Raw genomic sequence first — 17,402 nt, forward strand, 5'->3', positions numbered from 1 at the left:
TTCGCACACTAGCTACGTAACCTAGTTACAAAAGTGGATTAAAAACTGCTATTGCATATACTGTCACCCATATCTAGTACCTGTAACCATACTTAGTACCTAATTATGTCTATTTCCTATTCCTGTAAAACACTGCAGAGCTAGTACTAAAATGCACCCTCCAGGACCCTGTGGGGATGATGCCATTAAAGGTCCTGGAATCTGCACCAACTGTTGCTGGTAACATCATAGGCAAGGGTGACCTGTGATCTAAGTGTGAGGGAGGAGAGCTATGGTGGCCAGTAGAGACAGGGCAGAAGACTACGGGGTGGACCTCTGATAAAGTCACATGGTAGCTCTCAATAGTATGCAGGGAGCACAGAGAGACTTCAGGTTTGCACAGCAAAGAATGGTAGAAAAAAGAGGTCACGCTGTGCACTACTGAAGAAGGTACAAGTATAAGGAAAACATAATCATATATTGGATTGAAGAAAAAAAATAAAAAATCACCAGAGTGTCCCTTTAACTATGGTTATGTTTATGAGAATTTGGGGGGCGTTCACACTACCGTTGGTGTCCGTTATGAATGTGTCCGTTTAAAAGAAAAAAAACGGACACCTATCATAGCGGACATTAACGGACACTAACTGATGCTAACTGATGTTAATGTGTCCGTTTTTTTAACTGATCCATTTAATGGATCAGTTAAAAAAAACGGACACATTAGTATCAGTTAGCATCAGTTAGTGTCCGTTTTTTATACTGTCCGTTTTTTTCTTTTTGCTGTTTATGCTTTCTGAGCATGTGCAGAAAATAAACGGACAGAAAATAACGGACTGTAACTGATGGCCATCAGTTACTGTCCGTTATATGTCCGTTGCCCATAGACCTCAATGTTAAATAAAAAACGGACACTTTCTGTCCGTTTTTTCAAACGGACAAAAAAATCCTGCATGTGTGATTTCTCTGTCCGCTTGAAAAAATGGACATGGTTGTTAACGGACCCTTAAGGCCACAAACGGACACAAACTGACAACAGATGAAATCCCATTGAAATGAATGGAAATTATAACGGACACAGCTAGTGTCCGTTGCTAAAATCTTGAACGGACAGTAGCGACGGACACTGCAATCGGACACCAACGGTAGTGTGAACGCCCCCTTAATGAAAGGTGTGGGACAGGTTCAGGTGCATGGCCAAATTCCATGCTGTACTGCAGGGGTTAAACACACAATGTGGCAGGTACAGGCGGATACTGATATATCAGCCTTTGTTAATCCTTATGGTGCAATCCTCTGTGCCAAACCAATGGGTGGAACCAGGTGAGTTCTTCTACTTAAAATCCCAAGATGCATAACAAGATGACCCAACCAGAATTTCTGCATCGTCCACAACATGTCCCTACCTGTAAGGAGTTAATAACCTGCAAGAGCTGCAGATTATCATCTCTACTAAATGGGAAGGAGGTGAGAGCCGGAGAGCGGCACGTGAGGATGATCAACAACGATGTGACATTATAAGTAGGACGTGTCACCCGTGTCACCTGGATCCTGTAGTTAAAGGGGTTTTCCACGATTATGATATTGATGACCTATCCTTAGGCTCGGTTCACACTGTGCTTTTTTAATCAATAACTGCATGCTTTTTTGAATTGCAGTTATGAGGAACACATTTTATTGTGCAATTCACCTCAGTAGCCCAATAGAGGTAATATATAACATGTGCAAATAAAAAAGCATTGTGTGAACCCAGCCTGAGCATAAGTCATCAATATCAGATGGGTGGAGGTCTGACATTGGCACCCCCGCTGATCAGACGTTTGGTCGAGCGCTGTGACCTCTGTACCACTTATGAAGCACAGCGCCGCATGTTGTATAGTGGATATGTTCGGTATTGCAGCTCAGTACCATTCAGTTTGTAATTTACCAAAGTGAAGTGAATAAAGAAAAGAGAAATGTAAATCCCATCAATATTTGGTGTGACCTTTGTCCCTTGCCTACCATCAGTTCTTCTCGGTACTTGCAGAGAGTTTTTGGCAGAACTGGGCAGGGAGGTTGTTCCCGCCACCATCTTGGAGAACTAAGCCCAGATCTTCTGTGGATGTAGGCTTGTCCACAGGGCCGCCATCAGGAATTTTGGGGCCCCATACAGCCTAAGTGTCTGCCCCCCGCCCCCCGCAATTTTAAAACTACCTTATTTTGCGACGTACCAATTCTGTATCACATTTCCCTTTATTTAGCAGCATTACAAGGCTTAATCAGATTCTATTTGCAGGTAACATCTACTATGTATAGAGAGCCAGCACCATCTATAAGAGCCCTCCTAATAAATCCTCAGGGTTTATTTACATTGCGTTTTTGGCCTCCCTTGCCGGGATACGTTGGTAACCAGTCAGAATCAGCTGTCAACTTATCCCTGCACGAAGAACTGGCCATTAAAAAAAAAGGGGCCTGCAGTTCTCCGTGCAGGGATAAGTGGGTAGCTGATTGTGACTGGTTACCAACGTATCCCGGCAAGGGAGGCCAAAAACGCAATGTGAACACTCCTTTAAAGTGAAAGTCCCACCCCCAAACAGGCTGCTATGCTAGTAACATAGCGGCCTACATCATTATTAATACAAAGCACACATAGCTTTGGAGCTATTGTGTGCTTTGTAGTTCTCCAGCTAAAAACTTATATATTATATATTATTGCCCCAGCTTCCTCTCCGCAGTGCCGCACACCCGATGTCCCAACAATCCCCCTAGCCCCCCCCCCCCGTCCACCCTCTAACATCTCTCCATTGCCCCCAGTACCCATATCTCCCAACTTTTGAAGAACCAAAAGAGGGACAAAATGTGCACCGCGGGAAATTTAGCCCCACCCACTGTTATGTTGACTCCGACAACTCATTAATTTTTCATGTGCCCGCACACAGTATAATCCTCCTACAGTCACCTGTAAACTATATGTCCCCCCTCCGTCTCTCCCCCAGCTTCATATACACCCTTCATCTGCCTCCAGATTCATGTCCCCTCCATCTCTGCCCCCAGATTCATGTCCCCCCAACTCTGCCCCCAGATTCATGTCCCCCCTCCATCTCTGCCCCCAGATTCATGTCCCCTCCATCTCTGCCCCCAGATTCATGTCCCTCCATCTCTGCCCCCAGATTCATGTCCCCCCAACTCTGCCCCCAGATTCATGTCCCCCCCATCTCTGCCCCCAGATTCATGTCCCCCCCATCTCTGCCCCCAGATTCATGTCCCCCATCTCTGCCCCCAGATTCATGTCCCCCATCTCTGCCCCCAGATTCATGTCCCCCCATCTCTGCCCCCAGATTCATGTCCCCCCAACTCTGCCCCCAGATTCATGTCCCCTCCATCTCTGCCCCCAGATTCATGTCTCCACATCTCTGCCCCCAGATTCATGTCCCCCATCTCTGCCCCCAGATTCATGTCCTAACATCTCTGCCCCCAGATTCATGTGCCCCCCATCTCTGCCCCCAGATTCATGTCTCCACAGCTCTGCCCCCAGATTCATGCCCCCCATCTCTGCCCCCAGATTCATGCCCCCATCTCTGCCCCCAGATTCATGCCCCCCATCTCTGCCCCCAGATTCATGTCCCCCCATCTCTTCCCCCAGATTCATGTCCCCTCCATCTCTGCCCCCAGATTCATGTCCCCACATCTCTGCCCCCAGATTCATGTGCCCCCCATCTCTGCCCCCAGATTCATGTCTCCACAGCTCTGCCCCCAGATTCATGCCCCCCATCTCTGCCCCCAGATTCATGCCCCCATCTCTGCCCCCAGATTCATGCCCCCCATCTCTGCCCCCAGATTCATGTCCCCCCATCTCTTCCCCCAGATTCATGTCCCCTCCATCTCTGCCCCCAGATTCATGTCCCCACATCTCTGCCCCCAGATTCATGTGCCCCCCATCTCTGCCCCCAGATTCATGTCTCCACAGCTCTGCCCCCAGATTCATGCCCCCCATCTCTGCCCCGAGATTCATGCCCCCCATCTCTGCCCCCAGATTCATGTCCCTCCATCTCTGCCCCCAGTGTCATGCCGTCCTCTCCTTCATCTGCCCCCAGTTTCACGTTCCACATTAGACTTACCTTCTCCTTCGTTCCCCCGCTGCTCTCTCGGCGCCTCTCTCTCTTACTGGCGCACAGTTGTAGACGCGATGTGACGTCATCACATCGCGTCTACACTGCCGGGTAGCCGGCGGCAGCGCTGAAGCGAGGAGCTGACCTGTGTCAGCTCCTCTCTTCGCTGCTGCCGCCGGTCTCGCTGACACATATGCGGCTGAAGCGAGGAGCTGACCTGTGTCAGCTCCTCTCTTCGCTGCTGCCGCCGGTCTCGCTGACACATATGCGGCTGAAGCGAGGTCAGCTCCTTGCTTCAGCCGCGTATGTCTGCAACTCAGATCTGCGATCTGGACGCAGATCTGAGTTGAAACAGCAGACATAGAATGACTGCTGCCGGCGCCAGGGGGCCCGGGCCCCCCCCCCCATTTTTAAATTTGGCCGGGCCCCTGACGCCAGTAGCAGTAGTACTGGCCTATCGGCGGCCCTGCTTGTCCAATCCGTCTGTCTCTTCAGGGGTGAACCTACCTTTTTTGCCGCCCAAGGCAAACGACAGAAAGCCGCCCCAGGGGGCGGAGCGGGCGGGGCGAAGGGGGTGGGGTGGAGCGAAGGGGGGCGGGGCAGTGTGGTGTTAGCAGGCAGAGAGCAGGCAGGGAGAGGACCTGCTCTCTGCCTGAATGTGAGGGGAGGCCGCTGGAGCAGCGCTGCGTCCGCAGGGCCACTGCTCGCTTCCCATGCCGGGCTGCCGAGATGGTGACGCTAAGCCAGTCCAGGACAGCTTGTTCTGGACTGGCTTAGGTAAGCAAAAATGCCGCCCCCCCCCCCCCCCCCCCGGGGCCCTGGCATAGCGCAGCCTGAAGTGGTCGCTTCAGGTCACCTCATGGGACATGTGGCGTTGTGTCTCTTCAACGGACAGACTGGATGATGTTGAGATTGGGGCTCTATCTGTGGGGGCCAGATCAACACTTCCAGGACTCCTCCTCCAAAGGGCAAAGGTCACACCAAATATTGATGGGATTTACATTTCTCTTCATTCACTTCAGGTCCGGTTCACATCTGTGTTCGGGTTTCCGTTTGGGAAACCTACTTGCACCTTTCTCTGCGCATGTTTTGCGCAGAAACCACCCGGTCCTCATTATAGTCTGTGGGTCTCCTTTAGGTAACTGCTTTTTAATGCGTATAGGTTTCCATTCAGGGGGTCCTCAAGTGGACTCCCCAAACGGAAACCTGAACCCGGGGCCTCATTTTATTCATTGACAATAATAAACTATTTTCTTGAATTAAAAAAATAATAAACTATTAACCCTTTTATGAAGTCACTTTCACTTTCCAAAGAAAAAGCAAGAAGGACCTAACCCCTAATACAGAATCTGGAACGGGACCCCCACCTTCCATGTATCTTTTATGAGTCAATGTCTGTGTCAGGGGTGTCCTTCAGCCACCAAGGCCTGGGTGTGACCATTTCCCTTGCACCCCTAGAGCTACACCCATCCTGTGCCATCCTGTGCCATCTGTTCCATAGACAGTAACTTGCAGCCCTTACTATCGCACCGTTCCTACTTGTGAGCCAAGAAACTCCAATACTAAGTATATTGAATATATTGAAGTATATGGAATTGAAGACCTCCATAGCATTAGTGGAAGATTGTGGGCCCAAGCCTACAACTTTTTGCAGGACTCAACATGTCAGATTGAATTGGTTTCAATGGACGCCATGTAATGCTTCACTTTGCCTGTTGGAGCAGTGTAGGAAACTGAGCACTTGATCCGGGATCCCTTGCAGATCACAGCTGATCACGGGGCTGTGTATAGGTGACTAAGGTCATAGCCAGTCAGTGTCAGTGAGATCTCTTCCAATTTGAGTGAGTTAAATGAACTGGTAGAACTGGTTCTGTCTTTCGTAAATGTTTTCTTGAGTTTGTTTTATGGGCTTAAAAGGTCAGCAATCTTATGGGGCTGAAAAATCCCTTTAAGGGGCGAGCGCTGGAAATTTCCTTTAAGGATTGTATTGTGTATTGTGAATTGTATTGTGCCTCGGGGTTCATTAGAAATGGTTTATGCAGGAATGGATGAGCAGCGACAACAAGGGCCCGATTCTTTGCAAGGAATTCGATCTAGAGTATGTACCATAGAGAAGGTTCAGATTTAGGCCCAGCCCTTATTATCCTGAATACACCCCCAAAACCCAATTCTGTGTCTCTAATCCAAAGACAGAAATCACCCCCCCCCCCCCTCGTATTTATGTAAATACTAATGCTTACAGTAAACCGTCCCTATGTTAGTACCATATGGTGTCATCACAGTAGTGGCCATTGTTATATCCCATTCTTGTGCCCTAGGAGTGAAGGTCATATAGTAAGGCCAGCGCACAAATATCCTGAATACAGAATTATGTATACTGCTGTGTCCGCCATAGAGAATTACCCATAATACAGTGACACAAAGTGTCCATAACATAGCTGTAATGACCAAGCATTGCCCACAACGTAGTGCCCTATAAATGTGCCCGCCATGGCAGCAAAGACCGGACCCCATAGGAAACTTATGATTGAGGCCCCCACATGGTATAACACCCCATATACTGGCCTCCACATGGTGTAATGGCTCTTTTACAGGCCCCCCCGCACAGTATAATGCTCTTTTACATGCCCCCCCATACAATAAGAGACCCCCATTGTGACTTTACTTACTGATCCCGCCCCTGTTCATAGTTGCCTCCTTCTCCACTTCCCCTTCAGGCTCCAGAGGGTCCCAAAACTGAATAGTATCAACGACCTCCTGTGATACACAGGGCCCCCTGGAGGGCTGAAGGGGAGTGGAGGCGGCCATGAGTGGGAATAAGTAAGTAATGGAGGGGCTTAATATTACCAGTGGGTAACTGCCCCTATAAAAAAAAAAAAACAGCAGGGGGCCGACTGGTGACTCGGACCCTATAAAAGAACACCGCCATTTCTTTCATTGTCCTTCACTACTTTCTACTATCCCAAGAAGCGGATAATCTGCAGCCCCTGGAATGAAACAGGAATGGCTGGATTAAGATGAAGTATGATCGCCATTTGGGGCTGATACTTGTGAGGATACACTCTCCTCCGGGCTATGTTCTGAATACGTGGAATGTGGATTCTGTACGTCTCAGTCCTGTTGCCACTGACTAGTTTGATGTGGACTGCAGAAAGATCCCAAGAGCGGTCAGATTGATGGCAGTAGTGCTGAGACAGCAGTGGTGTAATCAAGGTTCACCTCCGAGGACAAGACTCAGGGCTCGTTCACATCTGCGCCCGGTCTCCGTTCTGCAGGTTTCCGTTTCCTGCACAAAACAGAAGCAGGAGATGGAAACCTGCAGGACTCTTTCATACCTATTCATCTGAATGGGTTTGAAAGATGTCCGGCCGTGAGCGGCGGTGAGGGCTTTATGCTCTCCGCCACAAAACCGTTTTTTTTAAAATCGGACACAGAGTCGGACATGCAGGACTCTGTGTCCGATTTAAAAAAAAGCATAAAACTCTTACCAGCGCTCACGGCTGGACCTGCTCTGACAGTTTCTGTCTTCTGCATGCAGAAGATGGAAAGCTCAGAACGGAGTCCGGGCGCTAGTGTGAACCCAGCGTTAATGGAGTTTTTTGGTGTACAATGCATTTAAAAAAAAAAGCATTTTTTTTCTTTTCATTGAGTTTTTGTGCAAAAATGTATGACTTTTGCTCTGGCCCTTGCCATTGTCCTAGAACAGGCATGGAGAATAGAGCTGTATCCCTCAGATCCTGACAGAGAAGTTGGCATAGATTTAAAGGGGATGTCCAGGATATACAATTGTCCCGCAAAAAACATACCACTGCTGTCTGGTCCAGTAGCGCTCTGGTGCTTCTTTTATCCTCCGCCTCAAGTGAACCCTGAGGTTGATCAGCGGCCTAAGGAGAGGAACTGGGACGCTCCTCACATACGTCACCCGCGGCCTCTCCTTAGGCTGCTGAATGGCCCCAGTGGTCACGTGCTGCGTAGACCACCAGAAGAAGCATAGGGAGCAGCAGGAATGGTCCACACTGGGAGACACCAAAGCACTGGGGACAGGTGAGTATAGTTTATTTTCTCTCATTTTCCCCAGTCTCCTTACAAAAAAACTGTATATCCTGGACATCCCCTTTAAGTGTAGACAAACAGCAAAGTGGAAGGTGTTCCCGATTTATGAGAAGTCATGAGGTGCACCCAGCGCAGTTGCGCTGGGTATGAAGACTAGTGAAGACTATGAAGGCCCAGAAACTTAGCTAGGGGTCAGACCCAGGAATAGAACGACAGGTATCAGGCAGATAATTGGAAGGACAAGTCAGGAACAAGGCTGAGGTCAGGAAGAAACGAAGAAAAGCCAAGGCAGGAAACTCAAAAGATGACGGGACCATTCCTCTTCCACTCCTCCTTCTTTGAATGCAGTGGTCTTAGTAACAGAAGCTGGTGTGACCTGAGCTAGCGGGGCCATGTTGAAGACCAAGAACCAGAAGAGGTGGAAAGAAAGCCTCCATTCACCTAGGAACCAGACAAGACCAAGGAGGAACCATGGTTGCCTGTCTAAATGGATGAAGTAAGCCACTGGCTTCTTCTCTTTGTCTCCATCATTGGACCAGGTTGTGCCACCCAGGACAGAAGAACCTGTTATTTATTCCCCCATCCTAAACATTTCCAGGACCCCAGGACCACTTTCTACTCTCTACATCTATAGCAATGTATAGTAGTTCTCTCTGTCAAAGAAAATCGCTTAAAGAATTCTGACCACATAGAAAAGAAGTGGAGGAACCCAATCTTGGCTCTTTTCTCCAAGGGCCCACCACATGGTCTTCCTCACTGGCACTACATCTTTGATAGTGTCAATAGATAAGTGTCGGACAATCTAGTGTGAACACACCCATTCAAGTCCCATTCAAATGATTGGAGACAGTTGCAATACCAGATACAGCCTATGTCTAAGAGAGGCGCTGTTTCTGGAGAAAAAAAAAACTACATTATATTGCTAATCCCATAAACGTCTTACATGACAGGAGGATGGCGATCTATTTCTCGGGTCTAATGGAAGGTAAGAGATTGCTGTTATTTCATCCATGCTGTAATATGTAACCTAGCAGCTGTAGATTACCTGTCATAAAGCATAGGCTTAGTTCACACAGGTTAGTCAGGCGAAATCAGTCACATGGAAAAAACATCTGTAACCTTTGCATCTACATGGCATCGTGCTCTAGATGAAGGACGCTGATAAGATGTTACTCAATATAAGGTCAACCATGGTGGAAACAGGACCCGTGTACGTCCATATTAAAGGGGAACTCTAGTATGAGCCCGTAAACACAGGGCCCCATCAAATCTTGGAAAAAAATTTAACCCTTTATGGACACAGGGTAGTTTGTACGTTAATACTCTGCAACTTTTTTCATATTTTCATAATTTTTTTTATTTTTCTGTCCGCATAGCGAGGTGAGGGCTTATTCTTTGCGGGACGAGTTGTTCTTTCATTTTGCACCTGTAACATCTCTGCCTGTTCTGGTCTCTGCTCCACCCTCTGCTTGCATGCTGCGGCGCAGGAGGCGTGTGCAGTTTGATAACTTGCTTAGAGTTTTTGGTTGCATGGTTGCATGGTCTGATTTTCCACCACACCCGTCTCCTTCACTTTCATTTCCCTCTGCTCCTCTAAGAGTTAAGTTTTGTTTTGCCCTGTGATTGACAGCCTCCCTATTTATTCTTGGCTGACATTCACATTGTTGCTTGCTATTGCTTTGTGCGTGCTGGCTTTTTCTCTTGCTGTTTATTCTTGTATTCTGACTCTTGACCTCTGACTTTCCCTATTGACTACTCTTTTGGATATCGATTTTGACTCTGCATTGCTCGACTGTTACCGAACCCCGGCTAGCTGACCTCCCTCTGTTGTTGTTTGTTTTGTCTGCGTTTTGTGTTTCACGTACATAGGAAGGGATCATCTCCAAGTTGCTGCCTATTACATAAGATAGGACTAGGCAAGCAGGAAGGGACAGTGGGGGGCTTCAGCTTAAGGCTCACTGTCTCTTGTGCCCCTTCCCGGGGTTTCCAGCAGCTACTGGGGAATTGGTGTCCTAGCAATTCCCATACTGCCCCATTTTGGGGTACATATAATGTTTTTATTAACTTTTATTAATGTTTTTTGGGGTATGTATGAAATAACACATGACTCTATAATAATTGATTTGCATTTTTGCAGTTTTGACATGGCAGCTTTGTCCGGCAGGTCCGTACGGTTACGGTCATACCAGATTTATATTGCTTTTATTCTGTTTTATGTGTATGTGTTGTAGGGCGCGGCAGTCAGGAGAGTGTTGTTCGGCCTTCTGGCTGCCATGGCCATCCCTCGGACCATGCAATTTCATCATGGAGATCTTGTTCCCTGAACCCCGAGGGGTTAGTCTTGTCCTGGGCCTTGTTTCCGAGTGCCAGAAGTAATTCTGCAGGCCAGGCTCCTGTGCCCACTTCATTACAGTGCTGAATTATGACGGCGCTCAGTGTTAACTATACACTTAGTGTAACGTAATAGTATGACACAAAGTGGGAAGGGGTGAAAGTTAAAATTCTCCATACCCCAACAATAGTTTATACACTAATGACCGATCCACAAGACAGGTCATCCTGATCGGTAGGGATCTGACACCTGAAACCTGCCCTGGTCATCTTATTTGAGTATCTACTACTGTGGATGAGGCCCGAACCAGCTCTGCAATATGCAGACTCTTCAGATCCAAGAGCAGTGGCGTAACTACCACCATAGCAGCGGTAGCAGCTGCCACAGGGCCCGGAACAGTAGGGGCCCGGTGACAGCTGCTACCGCTGCTATCATTATTCTCTGAGGTCTTTTCGGACCCCCGAGTATAATAATCGGGGCCCCCTGTTGGTGGAATACTTTTCACCAACAGGGGGCCCCGAAGCTGCAGCAACGGCTGACACACAGGAGCTGCAGCTCCGGCTCCTGTCAGTGCTTCAGGACGTTCCCCCTCTCTCCCCCCTCCCTTTCTCTGCTGTCCTCTGCCCACCAATGAGAGGAGGAGGCGGGGCTTATCCCTGCCGAGCTCCTGCCGTCCTGCACTGGAGGAAGAAAGGAAGAAGGAAAATGAAACTAAAGCTACACAGGTACGTACTGGGGTTACTTATTACTATCAGGCATATGGGGTGATTACTTGTGTTTTAGTAACTCCATGTGCCTCATATTAATAGCAGTTAACCCCATCATCTCCCTCACATTAACCCCTGTGTGCCTCACCATAAGAGTTACTGATATGTGAGACATATGGGGGTAATAGTAATGAAGATACTTTATTATTACCTGCACACATATCAGTAACTCTTATGGTGAGGCACACAGGGGTTAATGTGAGGGACATGATGGGGTTACCTGCTATTAATATGAGGCACATGGAGTTACTAAATTGTAATGCACATGACCAGATTTTTTATCCACAATTTGTCCTGGTATAGTGGTCAGGTGACGTGACAGTATTTAGTCCTGTAGGGGCCACTAAGGGACATAATACTGTGTGCAGTGGCCACTATTGGGTATAATACTGTGTGCAGGGGCCACTATTGGGTATAATACTGTGTGCAGGGGCCACTATGGGACATAATACTGTGTGCAGGGGCCACTATGGGACATAATACTGTGTGCAGGGGCCACTATGGGGGATAATACTGTGTGCAGGGGCCACTATGGAACATAATAGAGCGCGCAGGAATGCGTAGGAGGGACTCGGTCGAGATCTTCGGTGTCGGGGGGGCCCCATGTCAAAAGTTCGCCACGGGGCCCCGCCATTCCTAGTTACGCCACTGTCCAAGAGTGTAATGAATGGAGGCTCCAACATGATCAAACCTAATAAAGAGCGTTACTCACCTCTCTTGGGCTCTGACACAACTCCTTGCTGGCTTTGGGTCTTATGAATGACGTAAGGGACTGTTGAGACCTATGACTGGGCCTCGTCGGTCATTTGGGTCATTCAATGTCATGATGCTTGCATCTATATGTCACAACGCCACATGACCCGCCTATCAGTCAGAAGACCTGAAGACAGCAGGGAGTGACGCCAGAGCCCAGGAGAGGTGAGTAACACTGTTTTCTAAGTTTGCTCACTTCTCCCTGGCCTCTGCTCATTATACTCTTCGACCCCAGAATATAACAGCAATGTCAGTTCGGGCCTCGAAAATATTGTCATAACCGAATCAAAACGACCAACGTGAACACGATGTGATGTTTGGTTTATTGCTCAGCCCTTTAGAATAGGAGCAGAGTTGGTTACGGCCCCATTCACGGCAGTAACTTCCGGCACCTGGAAACAGCCGAATCAGCTTGTTCGTTGGATCCCTACTGATCAGACACTGATAATCTATCCCATAATATTAAAAGGTCACTCAAGGTTCACATCATTTCATTAAAGGGTTCTTCAGGTTTTAGCAAATGAGTAAGTAAGCATATGAGAGAATTGCATCAGTACATTACTCTCGGAAGCTACGACACCCCTCGGGATATTCAGCCATCGCTCTAGTTGTACATTGTTAATCTTAAGAATCACAGAAGTCTAAGAATTCACATTAGCAAACACTCGAAGAAAGTCCTTGAAGTCTTTGGGAGGCAAGAAAACTTAAGTCTACCCAAGAAAGATGCAATGAAATAGTAACATATCTATCCATACATCTTCAAGAGCTGTCGACTCAATACCCTCTCCCCCCAATACACTAATGGGGAGGGGGCCAAGAAAAGGATGGAATGCCTGATCCTTCCTTAAATGTCATCTTTGGATAAGAGTTGGAAGGTCCCCATACACACATACGGTCAGTCTGGCAGAATTGGCCAACTTTGGCCATATACAGTCCTATGAAAAAGTTTGGGCACCCCTATTAATCTTAATCATTTTTTGTTCTAAATATTTTGGTGTTTGCAACAGCCATTTCAGTTTGATATATCTAATAACTGATGGACACAGTAATATTTCAGGATTGAAATGAGGTTTATTGTACTAACAGAAAATGTGCAATATGCATTAAACCAAAATTTGACCGGTGCAAAAGTATGGGCACCCTTATCATTTTATTGATTTGAATTCCCCTAACTACTTTTTACTGACTTACTGAAGCACAAAATTGGTTTTGTGTCACTGTGCATCGGTCAACTATACAGCGCACTTTGCACAAATAGAAGCTGTATGGGAGAGTGATGAGAAAGAAGCCGTTTCTGCACGTACGCCACAAATAGAGTTGCCTGAGGTATGAAAAAGCACATTTGGACAAGGCAGCTTCATTTTGGAAACAAAAATTGAGTTGTTTGGTTATAAAAAAAGGCGTTATGCATGGCGTCCAAAAAGAAACAGCATTCCAAGAAAAACACTTGCTATCCACTGTAAAATTTGGTGGAGGTTCCATCATGTTTTGGGGCTGTGTGGCCAATGCCGGCACCGGGAATCTTGTTAAAGTTGAGGGTCGCATGGATTCCACTCAGTATCAGCAGATTCTTGAGAATAATGTTCAAGAATCAGTGACGAAGTTGAAGTTACGCCGGGGATGGATATTTCAGCAAGACAATGATCCAAAACACCGCTCCAAATCCTCAGGCATTCATGCAGAGGAACAATTACAATGTTCTGGAATGGCCATCCCAGTCCCCAGACCTGAATATCATTGAACATCTGTGGGATGATTTGAAGCGGGCTGTCCATGCTCGGCGACCATCTAACTTAACTGAACTTGAATTGTTTGTCCAAAATACCTTTATCCAGGATCCAGGAACTGATTAAAAGCTACAGGAAGCGACTAGAGGCTGTTATCTTTGCAAAAGGAGGATCTACTAAATATTAATGTCACTTTTCTGTTGAGGTGCCCATACTTTTGCACCGGTCAAATTTTGGTTTAATGCATATTGCACATTTTCTGTTAGTACAATAAACCTCATTTCAATCCTGAAATATTACTGTGTCCATCAGTTATTAGATATATCAAACTGAAATGGCTGTTGCAAATACCAAAATATTTAGAACTAAAAATGATTAAGATTAATAGGGGTGCCCAAACTTTTTCATAGGACTGTATAAAGCCCAGGATACAAATTCGAGATTCAGGGGTCTGTGAAGGAGATTCTCCTGCTATGATTCATCTTCTAGATGGGCTACAAGGAACATCTTAACCAAGAACAGATTAATTTTGTTGAATTGATGGTAAAAGAATGGATGGTTGTCTCTTCTACCTGGGTCAATGCTTAGATACGTGGAATAAAAATCGACTCTTGTAGGTAACATCAAATATTCTTTATACTCACCACGAAGTTCCAGTTAGTAGCGATGATATGGGACAGTCCACAGAGAAACACGCACAGGAATAGAAGAGAGCAGACGAAGGCGGTCACTGACACAAACATCACCCATCCTTGTACCACGGGCACCGGTACGTTAGAGGCTGCCACCAAAATCCAAACAAGTCCTCCAAAAATCTGTAAGACATTAGATATGGACATCAAAAGAAGTCATAAAGAGAAATGTCACCTTATATATCAGCAGTCAATGGTCTCCAGACTGTGGCTACACGGGTCTCCTGCAGGGGTTTGCAGTGATATACCCGTATACACTATGCCACTGCTGCAGTGAGTCACTGGTGAACGGCGATATACAGCCATGGCCAGTGATCTGGTGTATACAACCACATCAATGCTACAGCAAGGAAGATGGCACCAATGCTACAGGTGCAGACCATGGCATTGGAGGAGGCAGAGGGGCAGAAAACTGCAAAGTATCCCATCTTTTTTATCTTATGCACTTTTTCTAGTCCTAGACAATCTCTAAGATAAAACAGAGAACCCCTTTAAGTGGAATGTCACCAGACCCCAGAATATCACCCCAGCCCTGCAGATAGATAGGTTACTGTCACCAGACCCCAGAATATCACCCCAGCCCTGCAGATAGATAGGTTACTGTCACCAGACCCCAGAATATCACCCCAGCCCTGCAGATAGATAGGTTAGTGTCACCAGAACCAGCATATCACCCCAGCCCTGCAGATAGATAGGTTACTGTCACCAGACCCGGCATATCACCCCAGCCCTGCAGATAGATAGGTTAGTGTCACCAGAACCAGCATATCACCCCAGCCCTGCAGATAGATAGGTTAGTGTCACCAGAACCAGCATATCACCCCAGCCCTGCAGATAGATAGGTTAGTGTCACCAGAACCAGCATATCACCCCAGCCCTGCAGATAGGTAGGTTACTGTCACCAGACCCAGCATATCACCCCAGCCCTGCAGATAGATAGGTTACTGTCACCAGACCCAGCATATCACACCAGCCCTGCAGATAGATAGGTTAGTGTCACCAGATCCAGCATATCACCCCAGCCCTGCAGATAGATAGGTTACTGTCACCAGACCCAGCATATCACCCCAGCCCTGCAGATAGATAGGTTAGTGTCACCAGTCCCAGCATATCACCCCAGCCCTGCAGATAGATAGGTTACTGTCACCAGACCCAGCATATCACCCCAGCCCTGCAGATAGATAGGTTAGTGTCACCAGACCCAGCATATCACCCCAGCCCTGCAGATAGATAGGTTAGTGCCACCAGAACCAACATATCACCCCAGCCCTGCAGATAGATAGGTTACTGTCACCAGTCCCAGCATATCACCCCAGCCCTGCAGATAGATAGGTTAGTGTCACCAGACCCAGCATATCACCCCAGCCCTGCAGATAGATAGGTTAGTGTCACCAGACCCCAGCATATCACCCCAGCCCTGCAGATAGATAGGTTAGGGTCACCAGAGTCATACAGTGTTTTCCCCATTTGAATAGGTATTTCTCGCTCCCGCCTGCAGAGAATACTGCAATGTGCGGTGACTGATGTCTATATAATTGTAGAGTACGGCATTAATGGGGTTAAAGTCTTCATTATATACATCATATGTCAGTTTCCATTCACTGAAGAGAAATAACCTCTATTGTTTACTTGACCTTTCATTCACAGAAAAGATTCACAATGTCAATACTTTAGGCTAGAAACATAAGAAAGTATGAACACATAAAGTACAAAAAGTTACTAGACCAGAAAAAGTACAAAACAAATGACACAATAATACCGTGTCACATAAATACAGCCGTCCATATAGTGACATGTATTTACCACGGTCGTGCACAACTTTTTATGTGGATAAATTCTACAAGTTTTTATGTATTTACTACAGAATTGGGTTAAAGTAGAACTCCCATTTCATGTACCGCTAAGTTGTATATAAGAAGCTACAAATGCAAAGAGTGAGGCAATCAATCAATGAACTAACCAGGTAGAAGAATCCTGCTCCACCCTCCGTTCTCCATAGAGCTTTGTGTGTGAGGCTGAATATAGGGGAATATAAACAAGATAAGGAGCGAGAGAACAGCGTGAAAAGTGGAGACGGAAACCGATCTCCTTAGTAAGATACATTACAATGTTCCTACCAATTTCTATGTTCCCCCTGCTTGTTACCTATTTACCAAGTGTAAGTACAAAATTGGCAAAGTGACTACAGAATCAGACTACACAAATGTGCTTGTTGTCTGTCCCCATGGAAATGCGTCGGCCTGTGCAGAAGCTGTAGACCAGTGTTTTCCAAGGCGCAGTCATTGTCTCATAGCTTTTCAAGACTCTTGGACTCTGCCTAGTAGCTATACAGTAATATCACCGGCTTCTATATATAGCATAACATCACAGGAGCGGACAGTCAGGAGGCGAAGGGAGGACTTTGCTCTACACCTTGACATCTGCAAACTGAGAATCAGTTCACATGTTTATTGAAGACTTCAGGAATACGGCTATGCTTCATTTCTAGTTTTAGGGACTCTGTCCATCTGGTAAGTTCACACGCTGTTAGGTGTCGAGGAATTTGGTTAGGAAAAAAATTTGCTTCAGGATTTAGGAAATTTTTTTTTTAAGCATTTTTTGACAGGCGTTTTTTGGAGCGTTTTTTGAGGTGTTTTTAGTTTGTTTGTTTTTTTCTTCAGCACAGTGTATGGACCTTGAAAAAAACCCTAATAACGTGTGGCTTATTTTGGCACTAATTAGGAAGCTTTTTTTTAACCTTGCCAAGCTTTTTTTGGAGCTTTTTTTTTTTTTGTAAAAACAGCTTCCAAAAAAATCCAGTCTGTTTTCCACTCCCATAAAGTGAATGGGCTGAAAAAACAGCTAGCGTTTTTTTCCGTGCGTTTTTTTTGCAAAAAAAGCGTCACTTATTTTTGCAAAAAAACGCGCGGTTTTTGCCTCCCATTCACTTCTATTGCTTTCTTCAGGCGGAAAACGCCTGAAGAAAGGTCATGTCGCTTCTTTTTCTGCTAGCAGAAAAAAAAGCTAGCAGA

The 17,402-nt window shown here is 46.6% G+C and overlaps 1 protein-coding gene across 1 annotated transcript in view; it reads right to left on the reverse strand.

The window, feature by feature from the left end:
* Positions 1-17,402, reverse strand: part of MAL2 (mal, T cell differentiation protein 2) — a 35,981-nt gene that overhangs the window by 9,804 nt on the left and 8,775 nt on the right. The window contains exon 2 of the mRNA XM_075270289.1: positions 14,344-14,514. Within this exon, the coding sequence (XP_075126390.1) occupies positions 14,344-14,514 (171 nt within the window). The remainder of the gene's footprint in view (positions 1-14,343; positions 14,515-17,402) is intronic.

Source organism: Leptodactylus fuscus, chromosome 4, assembly GCF_031893055.1.
Source record: "Leptodactylus fuscus isolate aLepFus1 chromosome 4, aLepFus1.hap2, whole genome shotgun sequence".
Lineage (NCBI taxonomy): Eukaryota > Metazoa > Chordata > Amphibia > Anura > Leptodactylidae > Leptodactylus > Leptodactylus fuscus.